The 25,930-nt window shown below is 39.4% G+C and overlaps 1 protein-coding gene across 12 annotated transcripts in view; it reads left to right on the top strand.

Annotated features, from left to right (window-relative positions):
- Positions 1-25,930, top strand: part of LOC122562032 (myocardin-like) — a 662,438-nt gene that overhangs the window by 610,678 nt on the left and 25,830 nt on the right. For all 12 annotated transcript variants that reach the window (XM_043714469.1, XM_043714471.1, XM_043714465.1 and 9 more), the window contains 2 exons: positions 12,176-12,351; positions 19,963-20,094. In XM_043714469.1, coding sequence (XP_043570404.1) covers positions 12,176-12,351; positions 19,963-20,094 — 308 coding nt within the window. The remainder of the gene's footprint in view (positions 1-12,175; positions 12,352-19,962; positions 20,095-25,930) is intronic.

Here is a 25,930-nt window from a genome sequence, read left to right as displayed (position 1 = left end):
ATCCCCACCCCCATTCACCCACTGTACTCTTTGCTACCTTCCCCCAACCTCCTCCCTGACTTATCACCTCTATTCCCACCCCATTCACCTATTGTACTTTATGCTACTTTCTCCCCACCCTCACCCTCCTCTCATTTATCTCTTCACCCTGCAGGTACTCTGCATCTATTCCTGATTAAGGGCTTTTGCCCAAAACGTCGATTTTCCTGCTCCTCCGATGCTGCCTAAACTGCTGTGCTTTTCCAGCACCATTCTAATCTAGAATCTGGTTTCCAGCATCTGCAGCCCTTGTTTTTACCCTGATATGAGTGAACCATCGCCAACAAGGGGAGCAAGCAAAAGTTGGTCTCAGCGCTCAGACTGGAAAGGGACAAAATGAAAATTGTTGCTACTGGTTGACATCCTTTGGTGTCTGTACTATACACATGGGTATTCAGTGGGGATCTGATTGTTTTTAACAGTGATGGTTCCCCCAATTAAATATTCTGAACTGCGTTTCAATGCAACAATTAATGCCCACTTTGTGTGAGTGTTCGTGGGATCAAGTCAAAGGAAGAGCCCACCCCCTCAGGAGGTCTGGGGCAAGTTAGCACCTTCAGGGAGGAGTGGAGACTCAGTGGCTTGTGGAGAGGAGGAATATGTCAGTGTATTCATGAGAGAATAGAAGAAAGGAAAATAATAAAACTGCGCCCTCTTTATTGCAGGAATCACAAATCCAGGTCAACTTTAAATTGGACAGTAGACATGGAGAGAAAAAAAACTATTCCCATTAGTAAAAGGGTTGAGAGTGAGAGAATACAGATTTAAACTAATTGGCAAAAGAGGCATTAGTTACATGGAGGAAAAATTCATGCAGCAAGTGGTTAAGGTCTGGAATCCTGTGCCTGAGTGTGGGTTCACTCAAGGTCTTAAAAATCAAAGGCCTGGAACCTGAAGGGGAAGAATGAACAGGATTAAAGGGACCAATACTAAGGTTTGGGTTACTAGGTTAATTGTTCATTCAGAGATTTGGTACAACCTCAATGGGCCAAGTGGCTATATATGCGCTGTAACAACTCTGTGGTTCAGAAAACTTACCTTAAGACAATTTTGTAAAGAAAATACACATCAGTGACCACTTGTTTAGTTTATTTAATTTAGGGTAAAGATCTTTTGTAACGTCATGAATTATGATGAGTGCAGTTCTCCCCTCCGTAGAAATAGCAAGTAAGGTAGCAACAAAGGCAAATAGGTTGGGTGAGTTTGCCCTGGAGAGAAACTCAGCCCGTTCTGACCACCTCTGCAATCAGAGCAAGGCCAGAAGGTCAATTTGGGATCTTCTTGATTCACCAACAGTTAAAGTCCTTAAATAGTCAATTAACAGCCATGTAAGGGCTTCAACAGATGACGAGACTAATTGCCTACCTTTCCAGCAGGCGGCGGCTGGTTTCCTAATTGGAACCAGGCAATATGCTGGCCGGGTTAGTAAGGAGGCCTCCATTTTCCCCATCATGGGGAAGAGGGAAGGATTTCAAGGATGCAGCAAGATAGGGGCCGCTGAAGGTCAGCCCCTCTCCTGGCCTTCAAATCACCCCAACTCCTCTCTCTCCATTACCTCATCCTGCCAGACCAGAATGAAAAAGGCTTGGCTTTTGTACCTTTGGATTTAATGAAGACCAGGTTTTCAAACAATCTCTAGGACCCAGAAGGTATTGACCAGTCAAAGGCCAGCAGTTTTTAGAATAGCAGGTCTTCAATGTTGGGCCCTGTGATTCAGTGAACAGCTGGATCATCAGCTTTGAGCCAGCAATTGGAGTTCAATTTGGTGAGCTTTGTTGTTGGTGAGGGCAGGGTATAGCTTTGCAGAGAGTTTGTTGCCACTGAACATACACATACACCCCACCAACACCCCCATGCCACCCCAAACTTAGGCTGCAAAGTGGAAAATCCTGGCCATGGAATTTGGTTGTCAAGACACAAGACAATATGTTTAGGTCATAAAACTGAGAACGTCAAAACAGTTAAGAACCAATAACTTGAGACTGTCATCCATTTGGAACTCCATAACCCACCAGGCTATGAACCAAGTGCTGGAAAATGGAATTAGAATGGAAGGATGTTTAATGACCAGCATAGACACAATGGGCTAAAGGATCTCCTTCCATGATGTCAAGCCTCTATAACTCTATTTTGACGACGTGGACCGGTATATCTCATTTTTCAGTTTCCCTGTTTTCTGCTGCTGGATAGCACAAGGACTGAGTTCCAAGTAAAAACTGAGAATGAGATCATTTAAGAGATTATCTTACAGACAAATGTAAAACAGTGAATGGGAATCATAATTCCTATTTAATATTCCAGCAAATTTTAAAGGGTGGGGAGATGGGGCATGGGTTCAACCTATTAATAGGCAAATATATGACTGACATCAGGAGGTTTTGGCTTAAAGATAGCGCAGAAAGTGGGCTGGATCTTCAGTGAGTGAATAGGATCGTTGAGAGAGATCAAGATGCTGCTGATTGGAGTTTGGGAAACTCGAAGGAGTGATTTTACCTCCATGCCCCGCCTAATTTAGTGCAGGGCACAATGAATGCTAACATTTGTTTTCCAGATGCAGTTATGCCATTGAGCTGAGGGGTTGGTATTCAATATCAGGTCATGACTAGAGTTTGAGAGGAGGGAGAGAGGGATCAGAAAGGTCGGAGGAGGGGAGTAGGGGGTTCAGAGGCCAGTGGGAGAGGTAGCTGCTGAGGAAGGGCGGGGACAGATCAAATTAAAGAGGTCACCGAGTCATAGAGATGTCCAACACGGGAATAGACCCTTCAGTTCAACTCGTCCATGCCGACCAGATACCCTTAATTAATCTAGTCCCATTTGCCAGCATTTGGCCCATATCCCTCTAGACCCTTCATATTCATAAACCCATCCAGATGCCTTTTAAATGTTGCAAATGTACCAGCCTCCACCACATCTCTGGCAACCATTCCATATACACAGTACCCTCTGCATGAAAAAGTTGTCCCTTAAGGCCCTTTTATATCTTTTCCCTCTCACCTAAAACCTGGGCCCTTTAGATCTGGTCTTCACTACCCTGGGGAAAATACCTTGGATATTCACCCTATTCTTACACAAGAGATCACAGAAAGATTGGAAGGGTCTGATCAATCTAAGTTGGTTAAACAAGTCATCTGAATCGAGAATGGGAAAAGCATTTAACTTCTCTATCCTTTTACCAACTGGCTTTCTTGAGATTTAGAAAATATAGAATTAATTCAAAGGAGTGCTTAACAATGAGGTTCTTGGCATCATTATAATCTAGAGGTTGCTGACCTTTCTCCTATCTCAAGAAAACCAGAATTTGGCCGGTCAAAAGCAAAATATATTTTTAATATTTCAACCTCCCAGCCAACCTGAACCCACCTACTTGTTGAGGGGTAGAAATCCCAGTTACGGTAACATGTGATTAGACATGTCTGTGGAGTGTGTTTGTTTTTATAAAGGACTTACTTACTTACACTTGGGGAATTGAGGCCTTACACGTCGTCAGCTGGGGATGTTATTGTCTTAGCTATTGTTCTAAACTTATCCCAAAAGCTTTTTAGGGCAGAATTCAAAGTATGAACAGCAACACAAACAATTTATTTTTGTGCAGTGTCAAATTATATGTCTTGGGATATACTATAACGTCACAGCAAGATCTATGGCACAGTGGTTAGCACTGCTGCCTCGCAGCGCCAGAGACCCGGGTTCAATTCCCGCCTCAACAATCCAAAGATGTGCAGGTCAGGTGAATTGGCCTTGCTAAATTGCCCATAGTGTTAGGTAAGGGGCAAATGTAGGGGTATGGGTGGGTTGCACTTCGGCGGGTCGGTGTGGACTTGTTGGGCCGAAGGGCCTGTTTCCACACTGTAATGTAATGTAAAAAAATATGTTTAGATATTGGCATCAAATGTAGTTGACCCAAGCTATCAGATACCACTGCCAACACAGCATGGCAGCCTCCCCATGATTATTTGACTTTTGCCATCAACAATTTGCGATGTAGATCTCTATACCAGCAAATGGACTGCTCTGCATCATAGCAGCAAAACTCAGGCATTTAAAAGTGCAGTTTTGATTTTTAGTTCTGTATCTCTGAATCATTACGTAGAAGGGATTTGGATTGATCCTGCACTATTATTAAAACTTCCATCTGTACAGGTGGCTTTTCAGAAAACCACAAGTGCCTTGCCTGCAACTGTCTGCCCATTGAGCTCAAGGAAAACCAGATTGCTGACAGCACATCCCAATGGGACGCACAGCACAGATGAGGCCCCAACATCACCTGGAAAATTCCATCTGTTTTGAAGGAAATTGGTCTTTGGGGTTGCTGATGGTGTCAAGTTAGCTTGTATCTTTTCTCTTGCAGTTTTCATGTGGAATTCTTTCCTGGTTACAGTTCATGTTTGGTGGTGATGAATGGATGTCAATGTTCTGATTAGATTAGATTAGATTAGATTACTGACAGTGTGAAAACAGGCCCTCGGCCCTCCAAAGAGCAACCCACCCAGACCCATTCTCCTACATTTACCCCTTCATCTAACACTACGGGCAATTTAGCATGGCCAATTCACCTATTTTTTGGACTGTGGGAGGAAACCGGAGCACCTGGAGGAAACCCACACGGACACGGGGAGAATGTGCAAACTCTACATAGACAGTTGCCTGAGGTGGGAATTGAACCTAGATCTCTGGCGCTGTGCGGCAGCAGTGCTAACCACCGTGCCACCATGCCACCTGTGTTCTGTTTTGATATCTTGCAAGTACTGTATTTTGGAGACATTTGCTTTTGAGTCATTATTTGTATCTTACTCTACCAAGTGCATTTTCAGTGATATGCTCCATAAAATAAAGGTTAACCACTACATCCACTGGTCTTCAGACTCCACAATTTTCAGCTCTTTAAAGTTAATAAGCACAGATTGTCTTAGTTTGTGCAGGATTGTTAGCTGTGTTGTACCATTGTGTTGCGTAGGGGTTAATTTGTTAAGCAAAAAAGCCATTTTCAATTCAGTATTATATCACATCGTGGTGTGTTGTTGGTTTTCTGCAAATCACTACATGGGTATTTTTGAAGTCAAGCTTAGAGTGATGCTGGAAAAGCACAGCAGGTCAGGCAGAAGCTGAGGAGCAGGAAAATCGATATTTCTGGCAAAAGCCCTTAAGTACACATATATATTTCTGTCTTTTATAAAACATTGTAATAGCTTCCATGTTAAAGGATTGGCTTTCGAGCATGGTTTAAAATGAACATGCTCTTGTATGTGCATTATAAGGGGCTGGTGATGGAGAAGGGGAAAGTGTTACCTTTTACATGCAAGGGATCTGACCGTCTCAGGAGGAAAAATGGGTTTGCAGGGACTGAGAATTGTACAGGGCGACAGTGTTACAGCCGTGATTATCAGTTCTGCCCTCAAACCGCGTGTAAGTACCTGGTGGAGGAACAAGATTCCTGAACCAGCCACTACATTACCTCTTGAGATTGCATTTTCTTTCTCACCGTTACAAGCCTGTTGCTGACCCACTGACATTATTATATCCATGGAATGATGCAGTCTTCTTGAGCAACATCCATGATGTATGTGGCTAATATCTAGATAAGGGGGCCATAAAGAAATTATTTTATTGTGTAGTGACCATTTTGCTTGCATACTTAAAGGAATCAAGTGTCAGTGACATTGAAGAGAATAGAAAATTGCTCGCTGTTGGCTTTTGAAGAATGCAGTTGGTGATCAATGTTGTTTTCGTTATTTCATCAATTCATTGTTTCTTTAACTGATGGAAGGTGGCAGTAGTAGATGCAAAGAGCCTCTGGTAAGATCTCTTCAAAATATTTATTACATTGTTGGTCAGTATGCCACAACACATGGACGAATGAAATAATTTGTATTCTAGAGACTGTGTGCAGGATACTTGAGTTGTGATTGCAATGAATCACAAGGAGGCTGAATAAATTACATTGGCTTAATCCTCAAACCAGAATTAAAAAGATTCACAATACGGACAGCTTTAACCATAACTAATGTCCATGTCACTGCCAAGTTTATAAGATATGATGTTTGAATTGAACTGTAATTTGAGGTAGCAGATAGATGTGGAGCTGGCTGTTTGCTGATATCCAGTGCATAGCTGGAGGGTGAATCAGAAGCTGTTTATACCCAGGTCCTTGTCAGCACCTTCAGCACAGAGCCTGGAAGGATAAAGTCCAGCGCAGAGGCTGAATCCATTATGTTGAAAGATTACAACAGACTCTCAGGCTCCTGTGGCAAAGTACACTCGTGCATTGGCTCAGCTGAAGATAGGCAAAGTATGGCACCCATCAGCTTCACATCGTATAGATGATTGTTTCTCAACGAAGCATTGATAGAAAATTGAGATATTTTCAATCCCATTTAGTTTATCATGATTTAATAAGACATTAACTTATCATTAGCTCTGGTTCTTATTTACTGAGCCATAGATTAATTGAGCATTTTTCACCACGTGTTTGTAATATTTTAAAGATGTGATATTAGTGATTGAATTATGTAATACTAAGTAATCACCGTCAGTGCCTTATTTAGCTGACATAAGTCCAACTTGCTTCTCAAAGTTAAACAAAGTTCTGCAACTCCCCATGTGACTCAGTGAGTAAGTTAATTTCTTGGGGTCTTATTGGTTCACACTGATAGATGAAGGTTTCAGGTTTGACCCTTCACATGCTAGAAGTTATCAGAACTGGATGCTTTATCGCACTGGACTATAAGAAGAAACTATCAGTAAAGATTGCCTTTCATGGTCACTAATGCAGTGATCCCTGTTCAATTCTTTGCATGTTCCATGGGAACAAACTGAGCTTGAATGTAAATATTCCCAATGTTATACAGCTCACCAACATTCACTGCCTAAACTGAAAGAGGCAGCAATGAGCTGCTCATGTCTATATTTCATGCTTCAGTCAAAAACACTGAATGTTATGCAAGAAGAAATTGAGGGAAAGGGAATTTCTTGCATGAAATATCTCAGTTCTTTCCAGGAGATATCACTGACCCAAAGCTTAACTGGACCAACCATGTAAAGATTGCGGCTGTGACAATGGGTTGGAGACTGGGACTTCTGCAGTGAAGAACTCCTCTCCTGTATCCCCAGTGCCTAGCTACTGTCTACACGGCACAAGTCTGAGTGTGATTGAATACTCTCCACTTGCCTGGGTGGGTGCAGCTCCAGTACCATTCAAGAAGGTAGGCACTATCCAGCACAAAGCGACCCGTTTAATTGGCACTATACTCACCACCTTCCCCATTCATTCCTCTCAACCAAAGACACACAGTGGTGCAATGCAGAACACCTACAGGATGCACTCTAGTAATTGATCTGATTTTAGAACTAATATTGTCATTCCTTCACTGTTGGTGAGTCAAAACCCCAGACTGTGAGTGTGCCTACACCCCAAAGAATGCAGCAGTTCAAAAAGGCAGCTCACCACTATTGTCTCCAGAGCAATAAGGAATGTGCAATGAATGTTGGCTTAGCCAGTGACACTTATATCCCATGAGTGAATAAAGAAAAAGAAGGTTGCCTCCAGTTTGTTCTCAAATGCTTGACCTCATTATTAAAATAAGCATTAATGGGTAAAAGTGGGGCAAAGTATCAGACTAGGAAAACTAGAAGATTGATATTAACGATCTTACAGACAAGTAAAGTTCCTCCTGCAGTGATAGAAGTATTCAAAACCATGCAATAGCTGCCATAATATTACTATTGGAACCCAGGAGTGAGCCTCACAGTTTTCTTATAGTTAACAGCTTTGACCTTTTGCTTCTCAAAGTATGCCTGCATGCCTCTAGATGTCAGTGTCTGTAATGAGAGCCCTCTGTTTTATATTATCAGTCCATAAATACTGCTGTCCAATATTTTCTGTAGCATGTAATGCACCAGTATGTATAAATCATGTGAAAGGACATCTTTAAATAAGAGTGACAGTGACAAACCCAAAGCATATGTGTCTACACGTTTGTATTGCCAAGCCATGTTGACCATCTGCTATGCTGTTTGCTTTGCGTTATTGGAGTGCAGTCATTTGCAGAGTTGCAGGCAGAAGCCATCGGGGTTGAAATGGGCTTCAGATAAGCATGAGTCGTACAAAAGACATTCTTCCAAAGTGTCAGTGAACCAGCTAATATAGGGCGTCTACAGCAGTCTGACCAATATTTCTGTTCTTTCTTAAAGATTAATATTGTACTAAGGCCATAAAATATACAATCTTATACAGTCAAGGGATGTTAATAATGGGGAAAGAACTACTCCCCATTTCAGATGTCCACCAAAGATTCTTAAGTGAGCTCTTTCTCCTGTGCACCAATAATGTACTTAAGATGCAAACTCTTCTACACTTGAATGGCACATTTCCATCTCTTATACTGTTCATCCCAACTCTGTTTGGATTTGTCATCACACAATCTCCAAATTGCAACTGTCCAACTTCAGTCAAGTTTCTATTTTCCCCAATTATGACACTTCATAACCTCAGAAGAAGAGAAGACAACATTTTTTTTGTGATGCTTATATTTACTTTTCCTCTCTGAGTTGCTTGAGAGATATTCAGACCAATCTGAAATCCCTGGAAAGCCCAGGATTATCCTGGAGGGTTGGCAACCCAACCACTAAGTAGACTATTCATCCATTAGTCTTGGGCAGGTTCGAACAAAGGACTGTTGTGTCTGTGACACAGTGCAATGTCCAAACCATGTCACAAATTGTGTTTTGATTCTGCGTTCAAAGGAAGATTTTAAAATTGGATACAGATGAATAGACAGGCCATAGTGTTGTTGCACTTGATTTACAAACAACACAAATTGTTTTAGAGTCACAGAGATGTATAGTATGGAAACAGATTCTTCGGGTCTAACTCATCCATATCAACCAGATAAGCTCAATTTAACCAGTGCCATTTAGCATTTTTTGGCCCATTTACCTCCAAACCCTTCCTATTCATATACCCAGCCAGATGACTTTTAAGTGTTGTAAGTGGACCAGCCTCCATCACATCCTCTGGCAGCTCATTCCATTCACGTACCACTCTCTGCGTGAAAAAGTTGCTCCTTGGGTCCCTTTTAAATCTTTCCCGTCTTACTCTAAACCTATGCCCTCTAGTTCCGGACTCCCCTACCCTGGGGAAAAGGTATTGACTATAAAATCATGCCCCTCATGATTTTAGAAACTTTTTAGCCCCTTAGCCTCTGATGCTCCAGGGAAAACAGCCCTGCCTATTCAGCCTTTTCCTTTAGCTCAAAGCCTCCAATCCTGGCAATGTCCTTGTAAATCTTTTCTGAACCCTTTCAGGTTTACCAACATCCTTTCTATAGCAAGGAGACCAGAATTGAACAGTTTTCCAAAAGTGGTCTAACCAGTGTCTTGTGCAGCCACACTATGACTACCCAAATCCTATACTCAATGCACACTTTACCACAATAACAACCTCTTGTTGTATTTCAATCAGTAAATATTTTCTCCTGCCTGTAAATGGTTCTTCTGGTTTATTTAATAATTTATTAGTATTAATAGAAGAAAGTAAAGTTTCTACTGTTGCAACAAGAACAACTGTTTGAAAAACTGCTTGTTTCTGAAGATCTGTCTAAGGCATAAGGTGCTATTATAGGACATTTAGGTGTCAGATAACATTTTGATTACATTGTACAAACCAACAGTCAGTTAGATACTGACAGGATGGTTATGTGGCAGAATTAAAAACTTCTCTCCTCCAAACTTCACTGAAGTGCTGTTGCTTTCCCTTTGTTGTATTTGACTAAGTGTGTGACTGAATGATAAATGCCAGAATTGCTGTTTGTCAGATCACATGGCAAGGTACAGTCTCCATTCCATTACCTAATGTTCTGCCCCCATCAACAGCTACAGCTGGCTATGTCAAGATAGTCCCATTTCTCAACACTTCAGTTATCAGGAGACCTCCGAGGTCAAGAGCTATTGTCAGTGTGATCCCATAATCCTGGAAAACTTCCTAGCAATTTATGCACTCTGATAGTAACAGAGCATGGCTAAAGGAAACCTTCAAATGACTTCATTCTATGATTCAGTCTTTGCCACAGGAACATTGTGTTCTTTCTGTAGTAAAAGCATTTTGTCAAGTCTGTATAGACATGACCATTCACTGCTGTCTGCGCAAGTGAATGACAACAAGCAGGGCATGTAATAACACTTAGTATGAGTCATTTCATGAGTTCACTTTTGTATATATCTATCTTAAAAATAATGATGTCCCATTACAGCAGTGCACATTCCTTAGTCTCCACAAAGATATTTTAGAAAGCTTTAAAACTCCTCTGTTATGAAAACATATATTCTGTTGCCTTATGAGCTTGGCAACTTTTTCTATTTTATAATGGGTTTAATTTTGTTTTTAACAATGCTTTATCTTGTCCACAAAGTAGATTGAAATCCACGTCTAATAAAAGTCTCTTACAAAATATCACCTTATGGTTCATAGGTCATTCTTTTTATAGATTCAATGAAGCAAACTTTGTTCGTTGAATGAATGTCAGAAGACGTTCAAACAAATACTGTGAACAACAGAGTGCTGACTGTCTGAGGCATACAAGATCTGTCCCGAGTGGAGAATTGACTGAGGAAATACTTAATATCGGGTGAAAGAGTAGAAATTGTATAGCGTTTCTGACCTCAGATCAAATATTTGTGAAAATAATCCAATATTTGTTCATATCAGATTTACATATAAATATTTACAGTCACACTTTCTCATTTAAAGTTTCTTACTGTGCATCAGGAGTGTTGTTTTGGTTTCAAATCTGTTATTAAATATTGTAAAATGGCAATTATCATCAGCACATACCATTGTATTTGTATTTTCAAAAAAACCCTCTCAGTATTAGAGTGAGGCTGCCAAGTTCAGTCCCACAGGCTACTAAAATAATTGTTAGACAATTGGAAAAGCACGCATCAAGCTCAGGATGATATACTTTGGCATCAGGCTGTGTATACAAATCAGCTTACTGCATTGGACACAAAGGCTGATGCCACATGCCTTACACCATCTTTAATCATAAGCAAGTGAAAAAAGAGTGGGTGAGGAATACATTTCTGACCTCATATGAAAATATATCTCTAGTATGCTTCTGTACATTAATTGCTGACATCTTTAAATAACTCTGTGAGCATTTTTAGTGAAATAAATTGCCCACATTCATTTTCAAAAAAAATATGCTATACAGTTCCAAAGAGAAGGAAAGCAACTTTGAGAACCATGAGTTACTTTTCAATAAACTGGCACAAGTGATACCACATTGGGTGTAAATGTCATCACACTTTGGTGGCATTGAATGACTAGTTCACTTCCTGTCACAAAGTAGAGACATGTAACATGGGTCAGGAGTCTCAGTAATTTCAGAATAAGACTCCACACTGAACCATAAAATTAAAACCTAATGCATGCATTAAAACCAGTGCATGACAGAGTGATCTAAGGCAATAACTTAATAAGGTGATTCTATAACATTATGTACTGTGAAATTAATGCATTATTTTGCACTGTTTTTAGGCAATCCTGTTTGTTATGTACTAAGTGGGACCGCAGGAAATCATTATAATAATTTTTTAGATTAGATTCCCTACAGTGTGGAAACAGGCCCTTCGGCCCAACCAGTCCACACCGACCCTCCAAAGAGTAACCCACCCAGACCCATTTCCTTCAGACTAATGCACCTAACACTAAGGGCAATTTAGCATGGCCAATTCACCTGGCCAGCACATCTTTGGATTGTGGGAGGAAACTTGAGCACCGAGAGGAAACCCACACAGACACGGTGAGAATGTGCAAACTCCACACAGACAGTCGCCTGAGGCTGGAATCGAACCTGGTACCCTGGTGCTGTGAGGTAGCAGTGCTAACTGCTGAGCCACCTTGCTGCCCCCAGAAATAATGGAATTGGCCTTTCAGTTTTGTTATTGAATTTGCCTTCGATGTCAATACAATTAAATGGCACCTTTAAGTGCATATTTCAAGGTATTTCATTTTATTACATTCAGAAGCTGTTGCTTGGTTCATTAGAAACCTAAAGAAAATACACACATCAAAAATTCAAACTGCACCTGATGTTGTGCAAACAAGTGGCTGATATTGTGGTTTTTTTTCCTTTGTCAACAGTTGGCCAAGTTAATTTCCCAAAAGCCCCTGATACATTTTCCTTTGAGGAAGATAGCAGCAATGATGCACTGTCTCCAGAGCAACCCAGAAGTCAGGAATCCCAGGGATCAGAGAGTTCGCCATCTGAGCCAAAATTCACAGAGTCATCATCACCACTAGCAACTACTACAATACAGGTAAGTTACCACTCTTTGCCTGAAATAGTTGATCAAGATTATTTCTCTGTTTGCAACAAATTTGCTTGGTACCTTTCATACCATGGATAATTTAATAAATTAATTGTACTCATATTTGATGCCAGTGTGAAAAGATTTTAGTTTTGCTATTTTGTAAATGAGATTGTAAGTTAGATTTGAAATCAATCAGACTGACTTTGAGCAAATCATTTGTAGCAAATTCTAATACTGTCACCACATGTAGCGTGAAGCAAAGTTTCAATGTGCTCAAGTTTCTAAGTGATTAAAAAGATAGAGAGTTTTTGTTTGAATTTAGCTTGCTTCTGATTTTTTATTCATTCTCGGGATGAGGGCATCGCTGGCTAGGCTCTCATTTATGCCCAAAGGGCAGGTTAAGAGTAAACTACATGCTATGGGTCTGGAGTCACATGGAGGCCAGACTAGGTAAGGATGGTAGTTTCCTTCCCTAAAGGATATCAGCAGGTCTTATTGGTTTTTCCGACAATTGATTCCCGGTCATCGTTAGACTCTTAATTTCTGGATTTTTATTGAATTCAAACTCCACAATTTGCTATGATGAGATTGGAACCCAGGAGCCCTGGGGACTCTGAATTAATAGTCTAGCAATAATACCACCAGGCCATCACCTCCCCTGGTTCCTGGTATCATCAGAGATTTAATTGGCCATTTATTAGCATCAGAAGTTAGCCAACATTTGGATGAATGAGCACTGTTTTGCATCTATATATAAACTTGCACAAATATACATTGCTCCAGTGTCCATTATCAGGAGGTGATACAGACCTGATTTTATAACTCAAATGGGACTAGACTAATTTAGGATATCTGGTTGGCATAGATGGGTCAGACCAAAGGTTCTGTTTCTGTGCTGTACATCTCTATGACTCTATAACTGAAGCAAATCTCTTCCTGGGCTGTTTCCTTACTGAGGGTTTTGTAACTACTTTGAACATTCAGGTTGATGTTTCAAAAGTTGAAACTTTATTGCTGGAACAGCACAGCAGGTCAGGCAGCATCCAGGGAACAGGAGATTCGACGTTTCGGGCACAGGCCCTTCTTCAGGAAAGAAGGGCCTGTGCCCGAAACGTCGAATCTCCTGTTCCCTGGATGCTGCCTTTTCCCTCTCTCACTGCACACCCCAGGTCATCTCCTCTGCACAGAAGCTCTTCAGCCACATTCTGAAGCAGACTCGTTACCACAGCCATATCTCCTTTCTCAGCACCTGCCTACGGAACCGACTGATCCCCCATGGACTCCAGATCACCTTCCGACCAACACAATTTGGACCCAACCAGGACTACCAGTACCTGCAACAAATCCGCAGCCTCCAGCAACGGACCTCCCTCCGGATCCTCCACAATTCCTGAAGAAGGGCCTGTGCCCGAAACGTCGAATCTCCTGTTCCCTGGATGCTGCCTGACCTGCTGTGCTGTTCCAGCAATAAAGTTTCAACTTTGATCTCCAGCATCTGCAGACCTCACTTTCTCCTCGATGTTTCAAAAGTGTTTTGTTGTGTGGTAATAATTCTAATGGTAGTAAATTTGAGCATTTTGACAGGTAGTGGAATTGCTTTCCATGCCTCTTGTAGTATTTGGCCTGAAGAAAATAACCATTCAAATAGCTAGGTTGCCTCGGAAACCCATTGGTTCACCAGAAGAGAGCGTGCCACATCTGGCTGACCTGATTTTTTAAAAAACTGACTCTAGTTCACATAACATGGCCAACTCACAACGCCCTCAAAAGTGGCCACTCAGTCGTCAAGGCAACAGCAATAAATAACCTTACCAATGTCTCAGATGCCACTTCTATACTGATGAACTAAAATGGCCATACAGGAGCATACACTTCATTGTCACAGCCTTGCATTCAAATTGCAGTGTTTAGAAAATTTTCATTAAGCTACCACCAAGGACACCACGAAGTCAATGCAAATCTATTGCAAGATTATTCTTCTTCATGTTTCTGTGCAGAGCTAAAGCAAATAGCATGCTGAGCTGTGTATATCAAATCAGTCGACTACAAGACATGTTCAATAACTAAGCAGTGTTCTTTTCAGACCATACTTGTTTGTCTCTGTATTCCAGAGGATAAGCAAGGTAGCTGTAGGAAATTCAGAAAAGCAGCATAACAATGGTTCAAGGTACTTGATATCTGACATATGATAAGTCTTAGAGAAATTTCAACTTGAATGGAGACAGTGGAAAAATGATCTTGTAGGGGCATATAGAATAATGTATGATAAGGTAAATGTAGGTAGTTATTTTCAACTGAATGTGAGAATATGTCAACTTGTACTGCATTGCAATTAACCTCCCAAAAATGGTATCTTGTTATCAACTCCCCATGTGTTTCAAGAAATGGCTCAAATGAATTAAGTTCACCACAGTAATTCAGGACTGGTCATTAATGAGGTGAGAACCCTTTTCATAGCTGGATGTGAGTCTCTGCAATGCCATTTTTGACCCAAAAAGGGAATAATTAAAACTGTGAAGCCTTATTCCTTCAAATCATAAATTGATTCTTTGAATGTCTTGAAATTTAAAATTAAATTTATTTTTCTTGCTTTGCCTATCTGAATAATTTCTCGCAGTCTTGAAATAGAATCTTTATTCATAAATTAATAATTACTAATAAATTTAAGACTGAAGTCAGGAAACTGTTCTTTACACATGAAATGGAATTCACAGTAAAGCAAGTGAAAAACCTTTGAATTATTTAAGAAATATAGATAGTGGAATGGAAGGAATGTAAGATGTTTCTGGAAGAAAGGTGGACCAAAGGACTGTACATATTTGTACTTATCTTCTGATCTAATGGAAAACTTTGAGAAGCCTGCCAAAACTCACTTTTCAGATAGTTCTTTTAAATGACTAAGCAGTGCAGAAGGGCCGATGACCTCAGTACAGGACAGATCCAGCCAAGATGTTGAGGAAAGAACATAGAGTGAATCATGAATCTGTATGTGAATTAATACAATGAATCACTTTATTGACTTGGATATGGTGAAGGGTTTAGATTAAAGTGGTGCTGGAAAAGCACAGCAGGTCAGGCAGCATCCGAGGAGCAGGAAAATCTACGTTTCGGGTAAAGCTGATGAAGGGCTTTTGCCCGAAACGTCAATTTTCCTGCTCCTCGGATGCTGCCTGACCTGCTGTGCTTTTCCAGCACCACTTTAATCTCGATTCTGGTTTCCAGCATCTGCAGTCTTCACTTTTGCCTTGGATAATCCAAGTCCAGATGTGAACCCTTGACATCCCAAAAAGGATCTTTTCTCATAGCTCCAAGGGGAGAGTCTCAGAGGAGGTTTCCATAATGGAAACTGACACTTCTGTCACTTTCCCAGAGGTTCCACCAGTCTGCTTCCAGCATTACAGCAGCAGGTTGATGTAAATGCTCTGTGGACCTTCATTGTAGTGACTGGGTTTTGAAACAGAAGGGAAGGCTGGGATGAATGGATCGTAAAGCTCTACGAGTAATGTATAACTTTATTGATAAAATGAGCTGTAAGGGTTTCATATAATCGCAAAAAAGAAACAATTAGAGGCCAGAGTAAGTGGAATAGGTCATCTGACGGAATATTCTGCTTGTTAGATTTTTCTTCCTTTCCCAATAGCATACTCTTCTGGAAATACACAGGCATCTAGGATCTTAGTGAACAAGAAGATTATCCTGATGAAGGGTTTATGCCCGAAATGTTGACTGTCTTGCTCCTCAGATGCTGCCTGACCTGTTGTGCTTTTCCAGCACCACCCTTTTCGACTTGAACAAGATTATCCCCCGAAACCATTTCAGTGATGGAGAGGAATAAATAGAAAAGACAGTGAGGAAAGTAGAAGGAATTAGAGCCAAATTTGATACAAAAAGAGGAATACAGAGAGGGAAATAAAGATTGTACAACAAAATTATGAAAAGAGATGGAGAGGAAAATTGCAAAGCATACATTTTTTGAAATTTTAAGAACCTCTATCTTCTTGTCCCATTTCCCAGTCTTGAATGCCTTGGCATCAGAATTGTACATCTAAATATTTATTAAATGTTATGATGCTTTCTGCCTCTAATGCCCTTACAGACAGTGAATTCTAGATTCCCACCACCATCTGAGTGAAATAGATTTTCCTCACATGCCCTCTAAACCTCCTGCCTCTTACCCTGAATCTATACTCCTGTTCTATGATCCCTCCATCAAGGGGAAGTTGCTCCCTGTTTATGTCCCTCATAATTTTATACAGCTCAATCATATCCCCCGTCAGTCTCCTCTGTGACATGGAAACCAACCCCAGTCTGTCCGATCTCTCCTTATAACTGAAATTTTCCAGCCCAGGTAACATCCTTTTGCAGAGATATCACATCTCTCCTATCACGTGGATTCGAGAACACAATACTCCAGCCGTGGTCTTACCAAATTTTTAGACAGTTCCAGCATATCCTCCCTGGTCTTAAATAATATGTCTCAATGAATCAAGACAGGAATCCAATCCGTCTTCTATAGGATTACAGGATTTTGATTGTTCCCTTTTGGACCAGTGAGTTGGAATGTCATGGCAAAAACATTAAGTCAGCCATTATAAGGGCCTATATATTGAGTACCAGTTCCAGATTTCCACAACAAATTCAACTCATTTTAACAGTGTAAATGGACCAGTTTCATAACACATGGAGAGGTTCATGGCATGATGCAATTTTCACAAGGCTGGTAGTGTAGCAGCACAATTTGTCCAGCAATTTATGCATGATTCAGATCTCATGGGAAATCTCTTCCTTCAACAAATTGCAACAGTGTTTTGACACTCTAAAAGCTTCATGTGCTGGGTGCTTGCAGTATTTTAACAAAAGAATTACAGCCATTGTCATCAATACATAGGGCAGTAATCAACTGCTTTGAAAGTGTTTTGTTGTAAAGGAACATTTTATATTTTCTCTGATTTTGGGAGATTGAATTCTTTCCAAGATTATGTATTAACTATTATTTTGTTCGATAATTTATTGTTGCAAGAGCTTGTCAGACTTTTGAAATCCTTGCTATCATAGAAATGCCCATGAGAAGGTCATAGCAATTTCTGTCATCTTATATGACCTTAGTTAAAAATCACACAACACCAGGTTGTAGTCCAACAGTGAATCCACTGTATGACCTTAGAAAGTGCACATACAGAATGCATTCTTGTGTCAACAAATCTCAGTATGGATTGCATACATTACAATTACATATTACACATTCCAGAGTTGAACAATATATAAATATACTGTGAGGGATGGGCAGAATTTGTTCATTGTTTCACAGAGGCCAAAATTTGAACATTTGCATCCAAGTTAAGATACTGATTTCCCTGTGCTGGAGCACTGTATTTTGTATTGCACTTACAAATATTCTATGTATATAGAGTCCATGTATATAATGTACTCAACTGATATATACATGTACAATAATATTTGTATGTACATTGTCCAGAAACCTAGGCACAGAGACATTTGTGTAAAATTTCCATCGAATGAATTTTGATCTACTGTCAGCTCTCTACGATGTTGTCTCCATATTCTTTATATTTGGTAAATTAATATTACACTGCAGGTGGGAGCAATGATCAGTACTGTGTCCTGTGTTTGCTGAATGATTGTCGAACTGAAAGTGACAGTTTCTTGGCAGCAGCTCTGGCTCTTCATACCAATATCTGGTGCACTTGGCAGTGGGCATGATGATTTTCCAGGCACAATTGTCAATGTGCCAGCAATTGTAGTTTGTGGCATGAGACTGATAAACTATTATTGGTTTCACGTGTCTGAACATTTAAGTGAAGCCATCTGATCTGATAGATAGCTCTATGTATCTGAGAGGTCCAATTACATGTGCTTACTCTTAGTTTGGCAAATGCAAGACTGTTTGAAAAGTATTTGCAAGGTCAAAAAACCATTTGCAGCTCACAGTTTTGTTGCAAACGTTTTCAGCTATAAATGACTGTCAAACAGTCATAAGTATATAATTGCCAGGAATGTAGAGCAGGCTCCACTTGAACAGCTACAGGTCTTAGAAATGGATTGCTGGATGACTTGTCAATGTCATGATTTTCCAGCCCTTTGCTGTTTGGATCTCTCAAGAGATTTTGCTTCTCAATCCTTACTGACAGTTTAAGATTATCTTACGAATAATGCAGAGGAAACCTGTTTGTTTTAAGTCTGTGTGCAGGGTTACTCCCGGAGGTCAGTTGGGAAGGTTTGAATGAAGATTTTCAAAAGGATTGCTTTTTAAAAAGTCAATCAGCATTGATTGATGTCTATGAAGTGCTTCCATCTCAAGCCTGTTCTATACCTCACCCTCTGTCCAAAATATACATGAGAGAACAAATGTAACAAAAGAATAAATGAATTTAAAAAGTGAATAAATGAGATTAAAGACAGGAATGGTGAAATGAACTGGGTGAAAAATGAAACTGCCTTTATCGTGCGTGTGTTATGAGTTTGTTGAAAACAACATGCCGTTCACATCTGCAGCATTAGGGGTATTACTGATGAATATCTATTCAGGCTTTATAATAATCCTCTAAATGGTCTTTTGTAGAGCTATGGTCACACAACTGAGATTTTAAAACAATCAAAATAACTCTTCAAAGCAGATAGTTTATCAGTGTACATTTTTCACTCATGCGTTTATAATTTTGAATTTGTAGCTTGATGTATGTTTGTCTGTATTTTGTGGATCCAGGTTTGAAGAGCCAACCAAGCTCTCAAGCACACAATATGCAAAGCTCAATTTGAATTCAGACTATGAAATGTTCCTTTTTTTATGTTGTTTCACATTTTTCTCCACGATAACTATTACAAATTTAATTGTGCAGTTGTAATTTATCAACAGCAACTTGTCAGCTCAGCCAAGAGAACTGGAAATTTGAATAATTAAGTATGTCACTGAATGCTACCATCATCTTATTGCTTTGTAAACTGTAAAGTGCTTTGGAACATACAACTGTCATTGGTGCTAGGTCAATGCAGATTTTCATCCCTGGTGCTTAGTTCAAAACTCTATTCAGATTTGAGCTTTGCTGTCCTCACCAAGGATACTTTCAGAATCCTTTACAATGGTAACAAATGCTTTATTTTGTTGATAAAGAAGAAATTTGAATAAATAGGCCTGATTGCATTGTAATAAACCATACCTTAGCAGTTGGCTATTGAGGGGTTTGATGTTAGGGTGATATCCACCATAGTGATTGAGGAAATACCAGTGGAGGAGAGCAGAAATGCCGAAAAGGTGAATCAGTCATTCCATTGACTAATGATGTGATGTTCCATTGTGAAATGCTAAAGATTAATTTAGCCTTCAAAGTGTTTTAGACTTGGCTGTATAAGATAAAAAAATTTGGTAGTTCTTCACTCCTTAGATAAATATCAAGTTGTCCCCAGAATAAGTAACAACCCCATGTGTCTGTAAACTTGATATATCAGAGCATATTTTTAAAAATGATGCAGTATCAAAGCATCTTTTCCTCGTGCTCAAGGATTATGTGGACAACCAAAGAGATAATAGAGTCAAATCTGAAAATGGAGGAATAACCACAAAGCATGCAGCCAAGTAACTTTTTCTGTTATTTTTTACAGTATTTGCCTCACCTCTCCCAGCAGTGTGATCTAAACAGGACTACATCTAACAACCAGATCAACCAGCCAGGAAGCCAAAAGCAGCTGAATGGGCAGATTAGCACACCAATACCAGTGCCAGCTATAGTTAAAGTAAGTTTGGATTGATCTCCAATGAGAATTATCATCAGAGCACAATAGATAAAGCAATCAAACATACTTTAATGAGATATTTCAATGGGAAATTAAAACCGTAATGTTACAATGGAGTAATTGTGTGGAAAGGATGTAAAAAACAGAAATACTCAGTAAAATGTCAATATGATGTTTTTAATTATTTGCAACAGGATAGTTACAAAAATATTCGCCTTCCTGTTCCCTTCCGCTGAGGGTTAAAGGTTTTCACAACTTTTACATGTTAGTTTCTTCTTTCGCAAGATCTGCTGTCATTCAGACTGCTGTAGGTTTTTGACCTTCCCAGTTCAGTCTTTTGATTTCCTGAAATTTTGGATTGGTCCAAGTTGGAATTCCCATTAAAATCAGACACAGGTTGTACTACTTACATAAGTTTAGACTGTCATTGGCCTGGTTTCCGCATTGATATGAAGCTGGTGTGGGTTAATATAATGTACAACCAAACCTGTTATCAATGCTTTTGTAAGTTCCAGAAAGTACTCTTCCAAATTCTCCAGGACAGCATCCCAGCTTCCACCCTCTGTAAACCTGAGGTCATCCAAAACTCACATCAAATTCCATTTCCGCATCACAACAATACTCATTGACCAACATTAGCTTCCAGTCTGGAAGTACATTGGTTTTAATATTTTCACTGCCGTTTTCAAATTCTTCCATGACTTTGTCACTCCCAATCTTAGTAACATCATCCAGCCTTATAACCTTCCAAATCTCTGCTTTTTTTCCAGTTTTGGCCTCTCATACATCCTTAATTTTAGTTGCTGAGCTTATGGAAGCTGTGTCTTCAGCTCCCTAAAACCTGAACTCTGGAACTGCCTTGTGAAACGTCTCCATGTCTTTATCTCCCTGCCTTCTTTCTTTTCTATGTTCAGCTGCTCCATAAACTCTATTGTGTTTTCTTGTTAAAATCCCTCCTGATACAGCTGTCAAATTTTATTTCAATACAAAATTTCCACTGAACACCTTGGGGCCTGAGAACAGGTATAGAGTGCAATTTTTTGTTGTTAGGAGGTGAAATGTGTTTGGCACAAAATCTCAATTCATCCCTGTCAGAGTGGCATGGTGGCTCAGTGGTTAGCACTGCTGCCTGACAGTACCAGGGACACTGGTTCGATTCAACCCTGTCTGTGTGGAGTTTGCACGTTTTCCCTGTGTCTGTATGGGTTTCCTCCCACAGTCCAAGGATATGCTGGTTAGGAAGATTGGCAGTGTGAAATTGCCCAAAGCATCCATGAATGTGCAGGCTGGGTGAATGCTGTGTCATGGGAAGTGCAGGGTTACAGGGATAGGATAGGGGAGTGTGTTTGGGTAGGATGCTGTTTGGAGAGTCGGTATGGACTTGATGGGCCAAATGGCCTGCTTCCACACTGGGGATTCTGTGATCCTTTACATAGGAACGTATAAAATAAGAGCAGGAGTAGTCCAGCCTTTTCCATTGTTGAAAAGAATCATGTTTGATCTGACTGTGGCCTCACCTTCTCCATTTCTGTCTATCACAAATAACCTTTGAGTACTTTGTTTATCAAGAATCTAGCTCTACCCCAAAAATATTCAGTGGTTCTACTTGCCATATTCTCTGGAGAAGGATGCCCCAAAGACACTTAATCCTCTGAGAGAGAGGATTTCTCCTCATCCCTGCGCAATGCATAATTTCAAACTCGGTCTCCTGGATCTACTCTTATTCTACAAGGAGAGACATCCTTTTAGCATTCACACTGCCATGACTCAGTATCCTGTAAAAGCATAATTGTTATTTGATTCATTCCCAGGCACAGTCTCACAATGGAAACAGCATCTGAAAAGCATGTTATGCTGTTGATTCCAAAGATTCCATTCTCTATCACTTCCTGTTTTCCAAAAAAAAATTACCTGATAATTCTTTTTCATGAATCATGAAAAGTTTAAAAAGAAACATTTTGTGACTTGGAAGCATGCTGCACTTAACCATCTAGAAAAGTAAATGGTAGGGAAATCTGAAACAAACGATTTAATAATTGCCAAAGGAAGCGAAAGAGGGTGCAGGACCTAAACGCTCGACAATATTTACAGACTCTTGTTATGTAGCACATAAAAAGTCGAACAAAAAAAAGTCATAGTGATGAGAAATGTGAACAGGTAAGAGAAGTAAGTGCAGGAGTGCACCTACATAGGATTACATAGCAAACATAGAATATATGGCAGAGAAACTTACCATTCAGCCCAACCTGTCCATGGTAGTGTTTATTCTCCACTCTTCCCATTTTCATCATTTAAATCTATTACCATTACTATTCATCTCCATCCCCTCAAACATCCCTAATTTCCCCTCAAATGCATCTGTACTGTTCACATCAACTATTCCCTGTGGTATTGAGTTTTATCACTTTTATCACTGCGTAAAAACATTTCTTCTGGGTTTATCATTGACTTTCTTGGTTACTATCTAATATGCATGACCTTTCAACTCTATTAAAACCCTTTACAATTTTGAAGAGCTCTGTCCTGGTGATTAACACACAGTAAGACTTTAGATAAAGAGTATTGAGGACAAATGTACTTTAAGATCAAGGCAATAAATTGAAAATCACTTGATTTTTAAAGAGATGAGAATAGAACTAGGAAAAGTAAACTTTAACGATTTAGGAAGAAAGAGAGAAATATAACAGTGATGGGAAACATTTAAAGTCATCATCAGTCAACTCTGGGAGAAATATATCCCATCAAAAACAAGAATTATCTAACTAGTCATGACTGCCTATGAGTTAAGTGAATAAAGGAATAGGACAAATGAAGAAGAGGTTAAAACAAAAACAGGAAAGCAAAGAGAAGCTACAATATTCAACTATCAAGCACTATTAAAAAAAAATCAAATATTCGATAGAGTTAAGTATTAAAAGAAAATTCACTACAGGTTTAGTGTTACCAAGGAATGTACATAACACAGAGATAATAACATTGTTACAGTCTCCAGACACATTCGTAACTTCTTAAAAGAAACATTTGAATTCCCACTTATTAACTAAAAAGACCATGCAACAAGAATCACATTTTAAAGGAAAAACTTTTAACGACGAATAAGAATCACACAACTACTTTAAATTAAATTTACTTTTAATTTCAATCAAGAACTCCACTTTTACATTGGAGTTACTGAATTCTCCCAGAACTGAATTAGAGTTTATCTCTGCTTACAACATTTCATTGTGGATATTTTCCTACTCCCAATTTCTTTCTAAAGTGAAGAGTGTCTTAATGTTTCTCCTATAAGCATTGTGCTCAGCAAATCCTCAGCCCTTCTTAGATAGCTCATGGATTTAGAATTCCCCAGTTTGAACATGGGCCTTATGAGCAAACTTGTATCGTGACTCAAAATTAGAAACATCTTTCATTCCTGATAGGCCTGCTTGTGGGTTTCTCAGTGCCTTCCTCCAGTTTGACCAATACAGTTGATATATATCTAAGCAAAACATTGTTAACTCACATAATCATTTCCAAAGTAATGTCTCACACATGGCCTCTTCCCAGAGAGAAATGTAAATTAATTATCTGTAATCTTAAACTTATCCTTTGATATGAATGGTATATGGGTGCTTTAAAGTCTTCCTTCATTTACCAGGTGTCTCAAACATTTTCTGATGTGGGGAGATTAGGCAAGTGATGTCAGCCCCCTTCTGCATCCCCAGCTCCCGGTTAATACTTTAAAGTCAAACCCTCTTCCAAGATGCTGACCAGCATCCCGTTACCACAAGCGATATTCTGAGAGGTCACTATGATACTCGGTGTAAACAACTCTCACCACCTTGCAGACTTGCCACTTGATCTGTAAGTGGAGACCTCTCTGAAAGGCTGTCGAGATCCATCTTCACTTCATACACCACACATTTAAAATCACAACACCCAGAACATTTTATAAACTAAAAGTTCTAGTTATTGTAAAATTATGTAATTGCAACAGACAAATCACAGGAATATTAATTAATTATTTCACCTTGATACTTATCAGGGGGTTAATGTGATGGACATGATTACCTCTCTTTCTGTTGTCATGACATAAGAACAAAAGATAAATAATGAAAAGCTGAACAGCTGAACACGACTGGATGGGTTGCAATGATGTACATTAAAGGAAGTTAGTTAAGACGTGGTAGATTTTTGTTGATTTTTGTATACAATGCGAGAGGGCTGTCTGACAGCTAAAATAATTCCTGTATTTGAAAAGAGAAATAGAAGAGGTCTGGAGCTCTAAAGCAATTAGATTTCATGTTTATGTAGAAAAGACAATAAAATCCTTCCTAAAAATTTAGTGGAAAAATATTTGGAAGTTGAAAATATAACACAGATTTGTTGTCATCACTGATTTCAGAAGACAAGATCATAATTTCTGAACTTTACAGAATTTTTTGAAAAAGTAACAGAAAGGCTGAGTAAGGATCATAGTAAAGGTATATTTAGATTTGCAAAAGGTCTTCTATAAAGCCTTTCAATAATTTAACTCATGACTAAGGTTAGAAAATAAACAGTGAGACAACAACCAGCAGACATTATAGCCACTAGCTACTTAAGAGAAATCATGAGAGACAGGGTTAAAGGTAGTTATTCAGATTGACAGTCAAAAGTGATGTATCACAAGGTTCGATACTGAGACCACTGTTACTCATCAATTACATTAACAGTTTGGATTCATAAGAATATAAGAACTAACAGCAGGAGTAGGCAATTCAGCCTTTTGACCCTGCTCCATCATTTAATATGATCATGGCTGTTTTCATCGGCCTCAACTCCACTTTCCTGCCAGTCTCCGAAACCCTTCAACCCATTACTAATTAAACATCGTACTATGTCATATTTAATGTCCCAGCATCCACTGCACTCTGGGATAGTCAATTGGAAACAAATTGAAAGTACAATCTCAAAGTTTGCAGGTGGCAACTAATTGGTAGAGGTTAGCTAATACAGCGAAGGAAGATAATAGAACTCAGAAATCCATTCATAAATTTGCGACATGTGTGTACAATCGGCAATATGAAATGTCGATAGAAATTTGATTTACTACATTTGGAAGACTCCAAATAGTTCTGATCTCCATATTATTTTAAAAAACTCAAGAAGGACTGGAGAAAATGTAAAATATATTTAATAGCACGATTAGTTTGAAATGAGTAATTAAAGCTTTTGCGTAAAATTGAACAGGCTGGGACTTTTTGAGGGTGACCTGATAAACACATTAGGATTGTAAACATGGTGTCAGAACCAAACATGGTGAAACAGCACTTCCAACCTTTTGCTCACCAGAAAAACTCCTAATTTCTGTTTTCTTTAGCCAATAGTTATGCAATCTGCCAGTTGCCACCTAACTGTTTATATTCTAACTGTTCTGTTAAGGTGGACATAATGAAGATGTTTCCATTTCCAGTGTAGATCTGAACTAGGGGTCATATATTAAAGGTAATCAATATTAAAACCAGTAGGCACATAGGAGAAATTTGGTTATGCAATGACTACTTAGAAAGTAGAATTCACTGCCAGAAGCAATAGTTGAGATAACTAGAATAGTGGCAATTGTGTGAAAGTTAGATAAATGCATAGGATGAAAAGAATAGGAGGATTTCCTAATATGGTGGACAAAGAAAGGAGAAAAGAGTTACTGGTGGACCCAAAACACTGGCATGGACTTGCTTGGCCATATGGCCTGCTTCTGTGCTGTGACTAACATCTAAGTCATAGAGATGTACAGCATGGAAACAGACCCCCGGTCCAACCCATCCACGCTGACCAGACACCCCAACCCAAACCAACCCCACCCGCCATTACCCAG

The sequence above is a fragment of the Chiloscyllium plagiosum genome, chromosome 24, assembly GCF_004010195.1.
Source record: "Chiloscyllium plagiosum isolate BGI_BamShark_2017 chromosome 24, ASM401019v2, whole genome shotgun sequence".
NCBI classification, from domain to species: Eukaryota; Metazoa; Chordata; class Chondrichthyes; order Orectolobiformes; family Hemiscylliidae; genus Chiloscyllium; species Chiloscyllium plagiosum.
Note: the sequence above shows the minus strand (reverse complement) of the source record. Positions and strands in the feature narration are given on the sequence as shown.